Raw genomic sequence first — 20,354 nt, 5'->3', positions numbered from 1 at the left:
GGATTTTGAAGAGAAAAAACATGGGGCAGAAGTATAGAATAGAAAATAAATACAAATGTAAGCTGTTTTGCTAATTGTTTTATAACCACAAAAAAATTTGTACAGAGTATGCCCTGTACAAAACAGCACAATAAAGGCTCAAAGATCAAGGTGGTCCCTTGGGCAAGGCTGAACATTTTAGCATCTGCTATTTAAAATTTAGTCTGCAGTCCTTGTTTTTGGATGATCACTGGGTGTGTGACATAGTCCATGCTTTTAACCAGATTTGAATCGAAGAATGGTCACTTGGCCCAGGTAGAAGTAGATGAACTGTTTGGTTTCATGCGTCACATTAACACCAAAGTTCCTCCCCACAATGCAGTACCAGGCGGGGTTGTACTCCCTGTTGAACTCTTTCTTAATGTGGGTGGCAAGGTTTTTCTCTATGTTATATTTCTCCAGTGTCTGAGTAGCACACTCCACAGAGTCCTGTTGCATCTCCTCTGACAAACTGGCATTTTTGATCATGGCCTTTTGGTTGTACAGGGTTATGGAGGAGTAGGGGATGGCCAACTGCAATAGTCTCCTGGGGGAGGGGCTGGCTGAGACAGCAGGAGCTACTAACCAAAGCCCTGGTGCATGTCTGTAATGATTTTTTTTTTAAAGATTTTATTTATTTATTTGACAGAGACAGACACAGCGAGAGAGGGAACACAAGCAGGGGGAGTAGGAGAGGGAGAAGCAGGCTTCCCACTGAGCAGGGAGCCTGATGTGGGGCTCGATCCCAGGACCCTGGGATCATGACCTGAGCCGAAGGCAGACGCTTAATGACTGAGCCACCTAGGTGCCCCTGTAATGATTTTTTTAAAAGCTTTATGTATTCAGCTTCATAGTATTTTGTTGAGAATTTATGTCTGTATTTTACTATTTGTTTTCTACATGTTTCACATTTTTGTTCCTATATTTCTTTCACTGACTTCTATTTTGTTGCAAGATATTTTTTTTTTTTGCTGTGCCACATTAATTCCAATTTAATTTTCTGTTTGTTTGTTTTTACTTTTTTTTTTTTAAGTTACTTTCTTAATGGTTACTATAGGGTTCATGTCTTAGTTGACTCAGACTGTCATAACAAAATACCATGAAATGCGTGACTTAAACAACAGAAATTTATTTGCTCATGGTTCTGGAGGATGAAAGTCTGATATCAGGATGCCTGCATATTTGGGTTCTGGTGAAATCTCTCTTCCTGGCTTGCAGAGAGCCACTTCTTTTGTGCTCACATAGTCTTTCCTTAGTGAGTGCATGTGGAGAGAGATCTCCCCTTTCTTCTTTTAGGGCTATCAATCCTACTGGATTAGCATCTTACTCTCACCTCACTTAACCTCAGTTATTTTCTGAAAGCCATATCTCCAGGAACGCCTTGGTGCCTCAGTCAGTTAAGCCTCTGACTCTTTGTTATTAATTTTTTTAAATTAACATATAATGTATTTTTTTTCAGGGGTACAGGTCTGTGATTCATCAGTCTTACACAATTCGCAGCACTCACCATAGTACCTACCTTCTCCAAAGTCCATCACCCAGCCACCCCAATCCCTTCCACCCCCTCCCCTCCAGCAACCCTCGGTTTGTTTCCTGAGATTAAGAGCCTCATCGTTTGTCTCCCTCTCCAGTTTCGTCTTGTTTCACTTTTCCTTCCCTTCCCCTATGATCCTGTCTTGGTTCTCAAATTCCTCATATCAATGAGATCATATGATCCATGCCTTTCTCTGATTGACTTATTTTGCTTAGCTTTATACCCTCTAGTTCCATCCACATCATTGCAAATGGCAAGATTTCATTTTTGATGGCTGCATAATATTCCATTGTATATATACACCGCATCTTCTTTATCCATTCATTTGTTGATGGACATCTAGGCTCTTTCCATAGTTCGGCTATTGTAAACATTGCTGCTATAAACATTGGGGTGCAGATGCCCCTTTGGATCACTACATTTGTATCTTTGTGGTAGATACCCAGTAGTGCAATTGCTGGGTCATACAGTAGCTCTATTTTCAACTTTTTGAGGATCCTCCATACTGTTTTCCAGAGTGGCTGCACCAGCTTGCCTTCCCACCAACATTGTAGGAGGGTTCCCCTTTCTCTGCATCCTTGCCAACATCTGTCATTTCCTAACTTGTTAATGTTAGCCATTCTGACTGGTGTGAGGTAGTATCTCATTGTGGTTTTGATTTGTATTTCCCTGGTGCCGAGGGATGTTGAACACTTTTTCATGTGTCTGTTGGCCATTTGGATGTCTTCTTTGCAGAAATGTCTGTTCATGTCTTCTGCCCATTTCTTGATTGGATTCTTTGTTTTTTGGGTGTTGAGTTTGATAAGTTTTTTTTTTTTTATAGATCTTGGATACTAGCCCTGTATCTGATATGTCATTTGCAAATACCTTCTCCCATTCTCTTGGTTGTCTTTTGGTTTTGTTGACTGTTTCCTTTGATGTGCAAAAGCTTTTTATCTTGATGAAGTCCCAATAGTTCATTTTTGCCCTTGCTGCCCCTGCCTTTGGTGATGTTTCTAAGAAGAAGTTGCTGCAGCTGAGGTTGAAGAGGTTGCTCTCTGTGTTCTCCTCTAGGATTTTGATGGATTCCTGTCTCACACTGAGGTCTTTCACCCATTTTGAGTCTATTTTTGTGTGTGGTGTAAGGAAATGGTCCAGTTTCATTCTTCTTCATGTGGCTGTCCAATTTTCCCCAAACCATTTGTTGAAGAGACTGTCTTTTTCCCATTGGACATTGTTTTCCTGCTTTGTCGAAGATTAGTTGACCATAAAGTTGAAGGTGCATTTCTGGGCTCTCTATTCTGTTCCATTGATCTATGTGTCTGTTTTTGTGCCAGTCTCTGAGGCTCTGTTCATCTCTCTCCTCTCTTTATCCTTCAGATTGGATAATCTTTATTGATTTATCTTTAAGCCCAATGATTATTTTCACTGTCAGCTCAAATCTGCTATTGAGCCCTTCTTGTAAATTTCTCATTTCAGTTATTGTAATATTCAACTATAACATTTCCATTTGATGTTTTTTAAAATATATTTTGTCTCTGTATTGATATTCTTTATTGAGTCATTGCCAACACATGCTCCTTTAATTGTAAGGAATGGTTTTCTTTATGTCTCTAAACACATTAATAATAGATGCCTTGAAGTATTTTTCTACTAAGTCCAACATCTGGACACTATTATAGAGATAGCTTCTCTTGAATTTTTTTCTTTGTGTATGGGTTATATTTTCCTACTTCTTTGCATGTCTTATAAATTTTGTTGAAAACTGATCATTTTAGAGAAATTAACTCAGTGCCTATGGATTTGGATCTCCTCTATGGATTTGTTGTTGGTGCTTGTTGTTACTATCTTTTGTTTGGTCTATTTGTCTAGTATCTTGCCTAGACTAATTCTGTAGAGTCTGTATCCCCTGTATCCCATGTACTGTGTGGCCATTGATGTCTTTGTTCTATTTTTAAAAATTATTTCATTGTTTTTATTTTATTTTTAATACTGTTTCATAAGAGTTACCTCTGAGTCATCATAAATTAGTGGTAAATCAGTGATTGATTAAAATTTATGCTTAGACTCCTTAAGTGAATAAGATTTTCACTCTTTGCCAATCCATCTGTGTGTAGATGGGCTACACATTCTAATTTCAGTCAGTTACAAGTCAGTTCTTATAAAGTCAATCTTTTCTGGGTGTACAAGGCTTCCTGTTCAGATAGGGATGAACACCTTCCCTGATTGTTTTTTAGCAACATCACTATTGGCTTTGACAATACCTCTGAGATTGAGTTTTTATTGTCTTTTCTCTAAATCAAGACAGATGCCTTACACCATGAGACTGTTAAGTCCTCATGGCCTACCTTGCACTCATAGAGCTATCATACGTGGAGCTGGGGCTTGGGGATTGGAGTAGCCCCAGATTAAACTGCCATGTACTCCTATTGTCTTATTAAGGTTTAGTTGTTTTTCTTGAACAAACTTTTTTCAATTTTTTTGTATGGCTTTGGTCAATCCAGAGTCCTGAAATGTTAGTTTTTGATGAATTTGTCTAGTTTTATCATTGTTTTTTTGCTGAGTTCCTTACTTTGCCATTCCAAAAAACAAGTAGCATTTGTCTTCCTGCTCCTTTTGAAGGATAAAAGTGATGCATTATTATCAAACGGCTATTTCAATTGAGTGGACATGATTTAGTTGAATCATTTGTCATAATAATTAAGAGTTAGTATAACAACTGATTTCTATGTTCTCCACTTCTGCATACGAATCTGTAAAATCTTGTTGCTGCTTCACACATTTCCCACCACTAAATTGTTATACGTGAATGGTATTTTTATCAACAAGAATAACTTGTAGGCCTTTATAAAAATGTGCCCCATTTTCCAGGATTTTTTAGGCTTTGTTTGTTTGTTTGCTTGTTTTTGATTTTTGCTATGCTATTATAGACTTGGGAAGGAATATGCAATTATGTAGTTGGCTCTGAAATGTGCAAGGTTTTTAAAAAAGTTTTGCCAAATCCATAAATAGCTGAAAATACCAAATAATAAAACTAATATAAGGCTAAAATTGATCCTATTACTAATGATCCTAGCCTAACAAACAACTTTTGCTAGTAAGCCTGTCCAAGAAAAGCTTATAAGAACTAATTAAGAGGTTTTAGCCTAGAAAAATGTTCCACACTTAGATGAGAACGGTATGAAGGAAATTTGTAAATAAATCTGGAAGCAGGGATTAAAAGGGTAGAATTATTTCAAATATTGTTCCAGTGTATTTCCATATAGAAATAGCATGGTTCTACACAGTTGTATTATTTTTAAGACTCCACTTTATTATTTATTTCCTGGTGGCCAGTGAATAAACTGTTCTAGAAATAATGAACATGTTTTGTGGGGGAAAATGACTTGCAGAAGAAAATTTTTAAAATAATAATTCTAAGAAGAAAAACACAAGCAACCTGTTTGTATTGCTTACTATCTCTGGTGAAGCTGAATCAAGGAAAATAATGAAGATTTTTATTTCAGACTAGTTATGGCACAATTTTTAGACCCTTTAATTTTACTTCTTATCCCATATTATCTGTATGGCCATAATTTTCACCAGCAGGTGATATTTTTCTAACTGTGAGTGAACGAATCATTGAATTTTAGAATTAGAGGGATCACTGCATCCATTTAGTTAGAAAAGCTAATGTGTAAATCTCTATGCCCTACACAAATAATAACTGTACAAGAATGTCTTTTAGGAGAACAGTTAAAAGTAAGATTTCTGTTTTAATTCCAAATAAGTGCCTTTTAAGTATAGGGCACCTGGAATAAACTGTCAAGAACTCATTACTGTAGGTAATTCAGATTTCTAAGATTCATAGTGCAAAGTTACCAAACTAAAACGTAGATGTTCTTCTCTCTTACAACAGTGTCTGTCACATAGTAAATGCTTTTAGATGTGTTGTTTTTGTTAAATAACCCCTTTAATTTGATGTCATTTGCACTAAAGATGAAAGGCATGCCCTATAGATACTAATTTTAGTAAAACTATGTAAACACTATTTTGACATTGAGCTCAAGATATACAAAGCATTTTTCAAAACAGAAAAAGAAGCAATTAGAATTTCCAGTAAATTTGACCAAGCAACATTATCAAAAGTCTACGTTAAATATGCTAATTGAAATTTATTAAATGCCCAGCATTGTGCTTTGTGATTTAGATTCAGCTCTGTTTGCAGATAGCTAAATAATATTTAAATGGACAACTTAATCAACCTTCAATTTGTTCATTACATAAAACTTAAACCATCAACTCAACTTAGCCTTTTTTGCAATAAAAATATGTTTCCCTAGTACTTGGAAGAGTACCTAACACATAGTAGGCACTCAAGAGCTGTTGAATGAATGGATGGATTCGATTTGAAATTGTGTAGAAAAAAAATCAGTTTCATTTATGACAGCATGCTATTGTAAACTCAAAGCTGGCTTCAGATGTACGAGTTAAACCAGTGCTAATTCATCTCCATAGAAGTTACATATATAAAACATCTGGTTCATTTTTATCAGTTCAATCTAGTTTTTTGGCACAGATGATATCAGGGAGGTGAGAAATAAAACCCTGTGATTTGACAGAATATTTCACTTTCCTAAAAGTTCTATTGTCATCTTATAGATGCAGCTGAGGGAATATACCACAACTGTTTTTATTCTGCATTATCTATCTCCCTCAAATCTGAATGTCCCCTAAACATTCTTTGACACTGGTCCAAAAAGAGAGTTTAAGACATGGTCACGTCGAGTTTAAGCCAATATACTGTTAAGAATGTCATTAGATATTTGACACAATTCCATGTGTCTATAGTGATGTGAATGTGACACCTCTTAACTTACTTGCAATCATCTATTACTCTGGAACACGCAGCTTCATAAAGTCATGAATTAATCTTCAGGGAGAAGAATGCCTAATAAAGAACACAATAATGTGCAGCAGCTCTGGCAATAAATTTGATGAAAGGTTTCCTGAAAGCCACAGCAAAGGGTAAATGAGTCCACTTATTAGCTCTGTGTTGGTGTTATTTATGTTCTGTAACCCACAAGGAGATGAGGGATTTTATTTTGCTGCCTGGGCCTCTTTCCCAGGATTTCAGCATGTTGGCACTTTGGGACCAGTGTTTGTATATTGAATAGGAAAATTTTTTCATCTTGAGAAATGTGCTTCTTTCTTCATGAAGGAATCTTACAGAGTGTTTGTGTGTGTGTGTGTGTGTGTGTATGTGTTGTTGTTGTTGTTGTTGTTGTTATTGTTTTGGCTTGGTTAGTTTTTTTTTTTTATTTTAATCTTAGGATCTTGGAGTTTTGGAATTGTGGTGTACTTTGGTGGCTTGTGGGTTTTAGACAAAGTTATAAGAGAAAATGAGCTTATCACACATGTGACTCTGCAATAATTCCCTGTGAAGCGTATTTGAGGAGCAGAGAATCAAAGTGAATCAAGCACAAGTTTCATTAGATATCTCTCCAAGAATATGCTCTTCTGGTTTTATATCAGTTCAATGTCTGATAACTGTAGAAAATGTGCCATCTCATTTTTACTGGTGTCTGTTGGAAGAGGTATGTGTGTATTCAAAATTTTACATTTACATTTCAGAGTTAATTTTTGATTGGATTCTTTTTGAAGTTGAATTGAAGAATGACTAGTTTATTACATTTTATGTTCATAATTGAGTTCATTTGATGGCACTGTTAAAGAAAGAGAACAATGACTGAGGAAAACTTTGGCCTTAAATCCTATTGCTTTAGGAATTTTGCATTGATCATTTCTCTTCACTTCCAAAGTCATAAATACCTAAGGTCACTAATACCATTGCCTCAATATTGTGTTTTCTTTTCATTATTGTCAGCACTGCCTTGGGTTCATCTTTGTGGGTTTCTTTTATTATTACTGTTCTTGTTGTTAGCACTTTTGAGAAAATAAAGAATATGGTGTTCATTGGGGCTTTATTTGAATATTTGAACTTGTATATAATGATATTATTTTTCTCTTTTGATATTACATTTTAATTATGCATCATTCTGAGCTCCAAAATGCGGATGGGGGAGGAGAAAGAGATGAAAAGAATGTTATTATTTTTAATTATTATGGGTCAAATTTTTATTTTATTTATTACTTTTATACATTTTAACTCTTCTTTTTTTTTTTAAATTTTTAAAGATTTTATTTATTTTTTTTTGAGAGAGAGAACTAGAGAGAGAGATAGCAAGCATGGGGGGGCAGAGGGAAAGGGAGAAGCAGGCTTTCTGCTGAGCAGGAAGCCCAATGCAGGGCCTGATCCCAGGATGATGGGATCATGACCCAAGCCCAAGGCAGACGCTTAACCAACTGAGCCACCTAGGCACTCTCCAGCCTATATTTCCTATATGTCCCATGTCTGTGTTAATATGATGGTGTAAGGACAGAAACCAGTCATATTTAAAAAAATAGTCATATAACTCAGACAAGAAGACTTTGGTGCTATTTAGTGCAAAGTATAATTGAAATGATAGATTATAGAATATTTGGGGAAAAATACTCCTTTCTCTGGAATAAAGACTTGGGGTTGTAAGGATTAACAAATTAAAGAAAGAAAGGAGTACAACTTAAAGAAAGAGAACAACAGGTTCTGATTAAATTCAGGGTTTTATTATTACAAAAATCCAGAATTTAAGTGTATGTCTTTCTCCAGGGGAGTAAATAGAGCTCTCCTCAAAGTTAAATTTATTGACATTTACTCACTTAATCAACAAATGTATATTTAATGACAGTTTGTATAAGACACTGTTCTACATAATATAGAAAAGAATGATTCATGGCCTCCTATTCTCAAGAGATTTAAAGTCTGTAAACATAGTCAAAAACAATCTTATATGAGGTAAAATTAAATATAGGGTTTTTATTATTTTTTATTAACATAAAATGTATTATTTGTTTCAGGGGTACAGGTCTGTGATTCATCAGTCTTACACAGCATTCATCATAGTATATTCCCTCCCCAATGTCCATCACCCAGCCACCCCATCCCTCCCACCCCCTACCCTCCAGGAACCCTCAGCTTGTTTCCTGAGATTAAGAGTCTTATGGTTTGTCTCCATCTCTGGTTTCCTCTTGTTTCATTTTTCCCTCCCTTCCCCTATGGTCCTCTGTCTTCTTTCTCAAATTACTCATATCAGTGAGATCATATGATACTTACCTTTCTCTGATTGACTTATTTTGCTTAGCATAATACCCTCTAGATCCATCCACATCATTGCAAATGGCAAGATTTCATTTTTGATGGCTGCATAATATTCCATTGTATATATACACCACATCTTCTTTATCCATTCATCTGTTGATGGACATCTAGGCTCTTTCCATAGTTTTGCTATTGTGGACATTGCTGCTATAAACATTGGGGTGCAGATGCCCCTTTGGATCACTACATTTGTATCTTTGTGGTAGATACCCAGTAGTGCAATGCTGGGTCATAGGGTAGCTCTATTTTCAACTTTTTGAGGAAACTCCGTACTGTTTTTCAGAGTACCTGCACCAGCTGGCCTTCCCACCAACAGTGTAGGAGGGTTCCCCTTTCTCTGCATCCTTGCCAACATTGTCGTTTCCTGACTTGTTAATTTTAGCCATTCTGACTGGTGTGAGGTGGTATCTCACTGTGGTTTTGATTTAGACTTCCCTGATGCCAAGGGATGTTGAGCACTTTTTCATGTGTCTGTTAGCCATTTGGATGTCTTCTTTGCAGAAATTTCTGTTCATGTCTTCTGCCCATCTCTTGACTGGATTCTTTGTTCTTTGGGTGTTGAGTTTGATAAGTTTTTTATAGATCTTGGATACTAGCCCTGTATCTGATATGTCATTTGCAAATATCTTCTCACATTCTCTCAGTTGTCTTTTGGTTTTGTTGACTGTTTCCTTTGCTGTGCAAAAGCTTTTTAGTTGATGAAGTCCCAATAGTTCATTTTTGCCCTTGCTGCCCTTGCCTTTGGCAATGTGTCTAGGAAGAAGTTGCTGCGGCTGAGGTCAAAGAGGTTGCTTTCTGTGTTCTCATCAAGGATTTTGATGAATTCGTCTCACATTGAGGTCTTTCATCCATTTTGAGTCTATTTTTGTGTGTGGTGTAAGGAAATGGTCCAATTTCTTTCTTCTTCATGTGGCTGTCCAATTTTCCCAACACCATTTGTTGAAGAGACTGTCTTTTTTCTATTGGATATTCTTTCCTGCCTTGTCGAAGATTAGTTGACCATAGAGTTGAAGGTGCATTTCTGGGCTCTCTATTCTGTTCCATTGATCAATGTGTCTGTTTTTGTGCCAGTACCATAATGTCTTGATGATTACAGCCTTGTAATAGAGCTTGAAGTCCAGAATTATGATGCCACCAGCTTTGCTTTTCTTTTTCAACATTCCTCTGGCTATGCGGGGTCTTTTCTGGTTCCATACAAATTTTAGGATTATTTGTTCCATTTCTTTAAAAAAAAGCTGATCGTATTTTGATAGGGATTGCATTAAATGTGTAGATTGCTCTAGGTAACATTTTCACAATGCTTGTTCTTCCAATACATGAGCATGGAACATTTTTCCATTTCTTTGTGTCTTCCTCAATTTCTTTCATGAGTATTCTATAGTTTTCTGTGTACAGATTCTTTGCCTCTTTTGTTAGATTTATTCCTAGGTATCTTATTTACCAATTGTACATGGGATCGACTCCTTAATTTCTCTTTCTTCTGTCTTCTTGTTGGTGTATAGAAATGCAAATGATTTCTGTGCATTGATTTTATATCCTGCCACTTTACTGAATTCCTGTATGAGTTTTAACAGTTTTGGGGTATTGTCTTTTGGGTTTTCCACATAAAGTATCACATCATCTGCAAAAAGTGAGAGTTTCACTTCTTTGCTGATTAGGATGACTTTTATTTCTTACTTTTTTTATTTTATTAAAAATAAATACATCATTAGTTTTTGATGTAGTGATCCACGATTCATTCTTTTTGTTGTCTGATTGCTGTGGGTAGGACTTCTAATACAATGTTGAATAGCAGTGGTGATAGTGGACATCCCTGCCATGTTCCTGACCGTAGGGGGAAAGCTCTCAGTTTTTCCCCATTGAGAATGATATCCACTGTGGGTTTTTCATAGATGGCTTTTATGATATTGAGGTATGTACCCTCTATCCCTATACTCTGAAGAGTTTTGATCAAGAAAGGATGCTGTACTTTGTCAAATGCTTTTTCTGCATCTATTGAGAGGATCATATGGTTCTTGTTCTTTCTTTTATTAATGTATTGTATCACAATGATTGATTTGCGGATGTTGAACCAACGTTGCAGCCCAGGGATAAATCCCACTTGGTCGTGGTGAATAATCCTTTTAATGTACTGTTGGATCCTATTGGTTAGTATTTTGGTGAGAATTTTTGCATCCATGTTCACCAAGGATATTGGTTGGTAATTCTCCTTTTTGATTGGGTCTTTGTCTGGTTTGGGGATCAAGGTAATGGTGGCCTCATAAAACGAGTTTGGAACTTTTCCTTCCATTTCTATTATTTGGAGCAGTTTCAGAAGAATAGGTATTAATTCTTCTTGAAATGTTTGGTAGAATTCCCCTGGGAAGCCATCTGGCCCTGGGCTCTTGTTTGTTGGGAGATTTTTGATGACTGCTTCAATTTCCTTAGTGGTTATAGGTCTGTTCAGGTTTTCTATTTCTTCCTGATTCAGTTTTGGTAGTTTCTACATCTTTAGGAATACATCCATTTCTTCCAGATTATCTAATTTGCTGGCATATAGTTGCTCATAATATGTTCTTATAATTGTATTTCTTTGGTGTTGGTTGTGATCTCTCTTCTTTCATTCATGATTTTATTTATTTGGGTCATTTCTCTTTTCTTTTTGATAAGTCTGGCCAGGGGTTTATCAATCATTCATTCTTTCAAAGAATCAGTTCCTAGTTTCATTGATCTGTTCTACTGTTCTTTTGGTTTCTATTTCATTGATTTCTTCTCTGATCTTTATTATTTCTCTTCTCCTGCTGGGTTTAGGCTTTATTTGCTCTTCTTTCTCCAGCTCCATTAGGTGTAGGGTTAGGTTGTGTATTTGAGACCTCTCTTGTTTCTTGAGAAAGGCTTCTATTGCTATATACTTTCCTCTTAGGACCGCCTTTGCTGCATCCCAAAGATTTTGAACAGTTGTGTTGTCATTTTCATTTGTTTCCATGAATTTTTTAAATTCTTTAATTTCCTGGTTGACCCTTCCCTCTTTAGCCTCCATATAGTTGAGTTCTCTCCAACCTTCCTCTTGTGATTGAGTTCTAGTTTCAAAGCATTGTGATCCAAAAATATGCAGGGAATGATCCCAATCTTTTGGTACCAGTTGAGACCTGATTTGGACTCAGAATGTTATCTATTTGGAAAATGTTCCATGTGCACTAGATGAGAATATGTATTCTGTTGCTTTGGGATGGAATGTTCTGAATATATCTGTGAAGTCCAACTGGTCCAGTGTGTCTTTTAAAGCCTTTATTTCCTTGTCGATCTTTTGCTTATATGATCTGTCAATTTCAGTGAGGAGGGTGTTAAAGTCCAGTACTATTATTGTATTATTGTTGATGTGTTTCTTTAATTTTGTTATTGATTGGCTTATTTAATTGGGTGCTCCCATGTTAGGGGCATAGATATTTAAAATTGTTAGATTTTCTTGTTGGATAGACCCTATAAGTATGATATAGTGTCCTTCCTCATCTCTTGTTAGTCTTTGGTTTAAAATCTAATTTGTCTGATACAAGGATTACCTTACCACCCCAGCTTTTTTTTTTTTTTTTTTTTGATGTCCATTAGCATAGTATATGGTTCTCCACCCCTCACTTTATTTTTTTTTAAAGATTTTATTTATTTATTTGACAGAGAGAGACACAGCGAGAGAGGGAACACAAGCTGGGCGAGTGGGAGAGGGAGAAGCAGGCTTCCTGCTGAGCAGGGAGCCCAATGCAGGGCTTGATCTCAGGACTCTGGGATCATGACCTGAGCTGAAGGCAGATGCTTAACAACTGAGCCACTCAGGCACCCCTCCACCTCTCACTTTAAATCTGGGGGTGTCTTTGGGTCTAAAATGAGTCTCTTGCTGACAGTATATTGCTGGGTCTCATTTTTTTTTTTTTTTTTGATCCAATGATACCCTGTGTTTTGATTGGGGCATTTAGCCCTTTTACATTCAGGGTAACTATTGAAAGCTATGAATTTAGTGTCATTGTATTGCCTGTAAAGTGACTGTTACTGTATATTGTCTCTAATCCTTTCTGGTCTAATGTTCAATCTAATGTTTCTACCATTGTATGTTATGGACCTCTTGTCCTGAGCTGCTTTCAGGATTTTCCCTTTGTCTCTGAGACTTGTAAGTTGTACTATTAGATGTTGGGGTGTTGACCCATTTTTATTGATTTTGAGGGGGGTTCTTTGTGCCTCCTGGATTTTGATGCCTGTTTCTTTCCCCAAATGAGGGAAGTTCTCTGCTATAATTTGCTCCAATATACTTTCTGCCCCTCTCTTTCTTCTTCTGGGATCCCAATTATTCTAATGTTATTTCACTTTATGGTATCACTTATCTCTTGAATTCTTGCCTTGTGATCCAGTAGTTGTTTATCTCTCTTTTTCTCAGTTTCTTTATTCTCCATCATTTGGCCTTCTATATTACTAGCTCTCTCTTCTGCTTCATTTATCCTAGCTGTTAGAGCCTCCATTTTTTATTACACCTCATTAATAACCTTTTTGATTTTGACTTGGTTAGATTTTAGTTCTTTTATTTCTCCAGAAAGGGATTCTCTAGTATGTTCTAAGCTTTTTTTCAAGCCTAGCCAGTATGTTTATAATCGTCATTCTGAACTCTAGTCCCAACATCTTACTAATGTCTGTATTGAATAGGTCCCTAGTAGTCTGTTGGTACTACATCTTGTTCTTTTTTTGAGGTGAGTTTTTCCATCTTGTCATTTTGTCCAGAGGAGAATAGGTGAATGAGAGAACATGCTAGAAGGGTAATAACAACTCCAGAAAAATATACACTAAACAAATCAGAAGAGACCCAAAACCAGGGATAAAATAAAGGGGGAAAAAAAAGACTATGATCAGGCTGGTGAACAGAACAGAACCACACACTAGGTTTTGGGTGTATTTTGGTCTGTTGGAAGAAGTGCCTCTGAAAATTTTAAAGAAAGGAAAACTTATATGTATATACAAAAATAAGGGTAAGTATGATGAAGGGATGGAATATGACTGTAAAGATGAAAATTTAAAAAAAGATTTTTAAAAAGGAATTGTTAAGAAGTTGGTGGAAAAAGAATGAAAAAAAAATTTAAAAAAGGGTAATGTGATCAGACAGGAGACTAGGACAACATCACACACTAGATTTAGGGTATATTTTGGTTCATTAGAAGAAACTGTATCCCAAAATTTTAAAGAAAGTAAAACATATATATACAAAAAATAAGTTTAAATACAATGAAGGGATAGGGTATGACTGTCAAAATGAAAATTAAAAAAGGAATTGATCAGATGTTGGTTGAAAAGGGAAGAACTATTCAACTAAAAAAATGGAAAAACAAAAATATAAAGAAAATTTTAAAAATTAACTTTGAAAGACTACAGAATCATGGGGAAAAAAGCCATGAATTTTATGTGCTGTATTCCCTAGTGTTTTGTTGTTGCCATTGATTGGTAAACTTGGTCTTGGCAGGCTGTTCTTGTTGACCTTCTGGGGGAGGAGCCTGTTGCAGTGATTCTCAAATGTCTTTGCCTGAGGCAGAATTGCACCACCCTTGCCAGGGGCCAGGCTTAGTAATCTGCTCGGGTTTGCTCTTGGTAACTTTTGTTCCCTGAAAGCTTTCCATACAGCTTTGGAAGACAAGAATGAAACTGGTGGCCTCCCAATCTCTGGTCCCAGAGGAGCTGAGAGCTTGGGGCCCCACTCCTCAGTGAGCCCCCAGAGAAAAGCAGTCAATCACTCCTGTCTCCCTGGTCTTTGACCGCACTCCAAGCTCACCCGGTCTGTGACTGAGCATTTCTATCTCTGGCACACGACCCTGTTTGGAGTCTCCAAACCCAGCAGATTCCTATGGTAGGCTCCTGCACTGCTCCTCCTGGGGGAGGAAGGGGAGTCTCCCTGGATCTGCCACTTGTTGGATCCCTGCTCGAAGAGCAGTGGCCCAACTGTGCTCCGGATCACAGTTTATGGCAACCCTGAGCTGAGAGCCCACTCCTTGGCTCCGTCTTTGCAGCTGGCTTCCCTGCTCCAATACCTGGGAGCTCTGCTGCACTCAGGCACCCCTGGTCTTTCTGTGACCCTGCGTGTCCTGAAACCACACTGTCCCAGTGAGAGTTCCACCCGCCGCTTAGCCACTGGAGCAATGTCCCTCAGTGGAGCAGACTTCTAAAAGTTCTGATTTTGTGCTCTGTTGCTCTATCACTTGCCAGTAGCCGGCTGATGGATGCTCCCTCCCCCTGTGGTCCATCTTCCCGTATATTGCCTCAGATTCACTTCTCCACATGTCCTACCTTCCAGAATGTGGTTGCTTTTCTGTTCATAGAGTTGCTGCTATTCTTTTCTTCGATCTCCTGTTGAGTTTGTAGATGTTCTGAATGGTTTGATACTATCTAGCTGAATTCCTGGGACCAGATAAAATTTAGGTCTCCTACTCCTCTGCCATCTTGCTCCTCCCCATCTAAATATAGTTTTAAGCAGCATTAGTTGCATAAACAATTTTCTATAAAAATGCAATCAAATGAAGGATTCATTATGAAAGAAGTGACTAGGAAAGATTCAAGAGCAAGTTATATATGAAACTGAAAAATAAATAGTTTGTTAATTCAACAAATTAAAAGTTGGAACAAAGTCATTTCTTTCTGGATTGAGGAAAAGAAGTAGAAGCAGAGAGGTGTGAAAATATATATCATGTTTAAGTGGATACAAGTGGATTATTTGATGTAGTCTTGATGGGACTAGCAACCAACTGGCACTTTGGCAGTGAAAAGAAAGTGAGAGAGGAAACTTTGTTAGAAGGATAAAAGTAGTGTCAAGAGAAGCATTTTCAGAGTAAATGGAAGGATTGACTATTTGGCAGACTGGTAAGAAGGAAGCAGTTATTGACTATTGTATCCCTTTGTGTTTTATTGCATTGACATGTAAGTGTTTAATTTTGAAGGGAAACGACATTTTTTTAATATCACTGTTCTTAAGAAAAATTATCTAAACAATAATTAGTTGGGGGGATAGGGAAAAGACTGAGTCTTTGAAGCAGACAATGGCCTCCTATTTGGTTTAGAAAAGAAATTGTTTCATCAACATTTCTATAGTAAGTTCTTCAGGATAAATAAGTAAGGGTCACATAAGGCTGGCAGGAAGAATATTAGGCAAGGCAAATACATTTGGAGATCTCTGGGTTCAGCAAGGTTAAATGTTTTATTACTGCTTCTCCTGACCCTGTCTTTAATATACTATAAATCTTCCAGAGAAGAATGTCCAGTGCAGGATCTCCTAAAGGTAGAATTTGACAAGTAGACATATTTTTTTTTTCTGCACAGCATCTCACAGAACAAGTGTTTCACAAGAGAATATTTTGGGAAACATGGCCTTACATAAATATATATTTTTTAAAAAAAAAGCGCTGCCTAAAAGATACACTTACTATATGATAATCTCCAATTTGAAAGTTTCATTAAAAAAACATGATGTGCACAATACTTTAATTCCCACCCTGAAGTTAACATATTATTTTGTGTATTGTTCATTTTATGGCTAGCAGGTGTAACATTTTCCCTACACTCATGCTACTTAAATCTCCTGAAGAAGAGTTGGAGGTAAAATGATTAAAGTTCTCAGTTCTGCAAAACTTGATGACTCCCTGGTGGGATTCATCTCCAAAGAGACTGGATATCTAGTATTTTAACTGTCCAGCAGTTTAGAAACATCCAAACCAAAAATCCATGAAAATGAAAAACTGTGGAGGAAGAGGATGGAGAATTGCTTACTTAGAGTTCATATTTCTAAATCTGTTGTGTGTAGCAAAGGGAATTGTTGTTTGTACATCTCTACTTGTGTTGTCCTTGAGTATTAGTTAGTGTTTCATTTTCTTTAGATCTCTGTAGTTTTAAGATGCTATGGTTTGGGGTAGGTTTAGCACAGAGTAGTGTGTCATTAAAAAGATAGACTATTTAGTTAAATTACAGTTTTTGATTTACAGTAAGAAGTATGGGATTTCTTTAAGAAAAAAATAGGATAGCAGAAGGTAATGTATGCTTACTCTCAATACTTCTAGCAAAATGTTGGATAGGAAGTCCACCATGGAAACTAAGATCAAAGCATATTTAAAATGACTGCTTTTTGGTGTATTGAAAAGTTGGATATCAGCCAATCTGCTTGATGGGGTTCATATACTAAGGCTTTAATTTTATCTTGGAACCAAAAAATATAGCCATAACCACTTTATATGGTGCTAATATATAGAGTAATAAAGCCTCACACACACCATCCTTGCTGCAAATAAGATAATTGATTAAAATGTTACTTTTTAAAGAAACACCTCATCAATATCTTCTGTCATTGTTCAGAGATGCTAAGGTACTAATGAGGATGTTACTGTTAATGGTTTAGTACTGTAATATCTTCTTCAACACTGCAGTATGGAGGATTGTTTAGAGGGTAATACATCATACAAAGTAAATATTCATGCCTAAATATATAGGAGGAAGGGAAGAAAAGTAAGGAAGAAAGGAAGGGAAGGAAGGGGAGAGTAGAAGGAGAGAGAGAGAAATAGAGACAGAATGTGTTTATATTAACTTTCAGAGTTTATGCAATGACCCTTCAATGATGGTTCTACATGATTATACCATATTTAACATTCCTGATTGTATAAGAAAATGTATGTCATAAAAAAAAGCAAGTGACATAGTTTCCATTATAAAAGAAGAACATGACATGAGGACTGAGAGCCCTTGACAACATGTTAGCATAATAGAAAAGTAGTAGTACTTGCAGAATAATTCTCTACCTAAACTATGGGACCAATCACAATTAGTGTGAAAACCACACACACACATACACACACACACACATACATACAGGAGTGCTCCTGCTCAGAGCAGCTTGAATTTAGAGATATAGAGGCTTAAATAAAAACCTTTGGGGGTAGAAAGTGATTCATAACTCTTGGAATCATTGTCCAACAAATTCATTAAAATATCCAATTACAGATTCCAAATGTATTCTTTGGGGAGTATTATAAGACAGAAATAGCATCATTTCAACTAAGTTTGTCTATTCGCTTGTAAAGAAAAGATATGCTGGCTTCTCCAAAGAAGAAAAAAAATGTCTAGAGTTTGAAGAAACCCAAGTGGTCTCTTGCAGGAAAGCTTACTGATTGTGCAATATTTGGTGGAGAATATCAGTGGCCTGTTAACAATATGAAAAATAATGCTACAAATGAGACAAAACATCTTTCATAGTGAGAGGGCTATTTGACATTATCTGTCAGTTCAAAATTTATTTTCTCCTTACAATTTTCCATAGCTAAATGGAATTTTTTTAATTCTATGCATTGTGTCTTTATCATTGAATCAACAGAGTATACATTTACAGAAATTACTTAAGAAATTTCTCACTTTCTTCCCATGTTCTTTCTCTATTTTTCCTTTATCCCTCCTCCTCTCCCTTCTTTTCCTCTCCCTCCTCCTTGTTATCTTCATTTTCTTTATTTAATAACATTCATAGCTACCATTTATTGAACATAGACTTTGTTCTAAGTGCTTGTATATACACTTTATTCATTTCACAAATACATGGTGAACACTTCAAAGACAAAAACTATTCTAGGAGAAATTATCCTTGCTCACATAGAGCTTACATTGTAGAGGAAACAAATAAACATGTCAATAGGCAAGATAATTGTAGATTATACTAGGTATTCTAAAGAATGTAAACAGGGTGACAAGATAGTATAACTAGATGGGGGGAGTTAAGAAAGGCCTCTCTGAGGAGGTGACATTTGGGCTGAGATAAAAATTAGTTGGCCATACAAGGATCTGGGGTTAAAACATTCCAAGCATACAGAGGAATGTTGAAAAAGAAAACCAAAGCTGGGGGGATCACAATGCCAGACTTCAAGCTATATTAAAAAGCTGTGATCATCAAGACAGCATGGTACTGGCACAAAAACATACACATAGATCAATGGAACAGAATCCAGAATCCAAAAATGGACTCTCAAATGTAAGGTCAACTAATCTTCAACAAAGCAGGAAAGAATATCTGATGGAAAAAAGACAGTCTCTTCAATAAATGGTGCTGGGATAATTGGACAACCACATGCAGAAGAATGAAACTGGACCATTCTTTTACACCATACACAAAGATAAACTCAAAATAGGTGAAAGACCTCAATGTGAGGCAGGAATCCATCAAAATTCTAGAGGAGAACACAAGCAACAATCTCTTCAAACTCGGCCACAGCAACTTATTTCAAGATATGTCTCTAAAGGCGACGGAAACAAAAGCAAAAATGAACTATTGGGACTTCACCAAGATATAAAGCTTCTGCTCAGTAAAGGAAACAATCAACAAAACTAAAAGGCAACCTATGGAATGGGAGAAGATATTTGCAACTGACATATCAGATAAAGGGCTAGTATCCAAAATCTATAAAGCACTTATCAAACTCAACACCCAAAAAACAAATAATCCAGTCAAGAAATGGGCAGGACACCTGAACAGACATTTCTCCAAAGAAGACATATAAATGGCCAAAAGACACATGAAAAAAATGTTCCACATCACTTCTCATCAGGGAAATACAAATCAAAACCACGATGAGATACCAACTCACACCAGTCAGAATGGCTAAAATTAACAAGACAGGAAACAATGAATGTTAGCGAGGATGTGGAGGAAGGGGAACCCTCTTACACTGTTGGTGGGAATGCAAGCTGGTACAGCCACTCTGGAAAACAATATGGAGTTTCCTCAAGACGTTAAAAATAGAGCTACCCTACAACCCAGCAATTGCGCTACTGGGTATTTACCCCAAAGATACAGATGTAGTGAAACGAAGGGACACCTGCACCCCAATGTTCATAACAACAATGTCCACAATGGCCAAACTGTGGAAGGAGCCAAGATGGCCTTCAACAGATGAATGGATAGAGAAGATGTGGTTCATATATACAATGGAATATTACTCAGCCATCAGAAAGGATGAATACCTACCATTTACATTGACATGGATGGAACTGGAGGGTATTATGCTCAGTGAAATAAATCAATCAGAGAAAGACAATTATCATATGGTTCCACTTATGTGGAATATAAGAAAGTGCAGAGGATCATGGGGGAAGGGAGAGAAAACTGAATGGGAAGAAATCAGTGATGGGAAACAAACCATGAGAGACACTTGACTCTGGGAAACAAACTGAGTGTTGTGGAAGGGGAGGTGGGTTGGGGGGATGGGATAATTGGGTGATGGGCATTAAAGAGGGCACATGATGATGTGATTAGCACTAGGTGTTATATGCAACTGATGAATTATTGAACACTATATCTGAAACTAGTGTTGGTTAATTGAATTTAAAAAAAAAAATTCCAGGCATAGGTTACAAAGGTGTTTAAGATGTTAGAGAGGGAGGCCTGTTTTGTTGGAGCTTATTAAGGAGAAATTAGATGAGATAATATTGGAGAAGTAATCTGGAACTAGGTCATTTAGAAACCCTCTAGGCTGAAGTAAGAAATACGGATTTATCCTGAGAGCAATGGGACTCCATTGAAGTATTCCATGCAGGGAAGAGAGAGGATCTGATTTGCAT

The 20,354-nt window shown here is 36.7% G+C and overlaps 1 protein-coding gene across 1 annotated transcript; it reads right to left on the bottom strand.

The window, feature by feature from the left end:
- Positions 1-255: 255 nt before the first annotated feature.
- LOC123846662 (dynein light chain 1, cytoplasmic-like) lies at positions 256-9,123 on the bottom strand. Its single transcript, XM_064573619.1, has 2 exons — positions 9,057-9,123; positions 256-581 (listed from the first exon to the last, which is right to left on the bottom strand). Exons 1-2 carry the CDS (start codon positions 9,121-9,123, stop codon positions 256-258), a joined length of 393 nt encoding a protein of 130 aa, XP_064429689.1.
- Between the last annotated feature and the right edge of the window lie 11,231 nt (positions 9,124-20,354).

Source organism: Mirounga angustirostris, unplaced genomic scaffold (assembly GCF_029215605.1).
Source record: "Mirounga angustirostris isolate CCGP_5_RB_7025 unplaced genomic scaffold, mMirAng1.0.hap1 SCAF_11, whole genome shotgun sequence".
In the NCBI taxonomy this organism is placed as follows: domain Eukaryota; kingdom Metazoa; phylum Chordata; class Mammalia; order Carnivora; family Phocidae; genus Mirounga; species Mirounga angustirostris.
The sequence above is the reverse complement of the archived record's forward strand: the minus strand, read 5'-3'. Positions and strand labels throughout refer to the sequence as shown.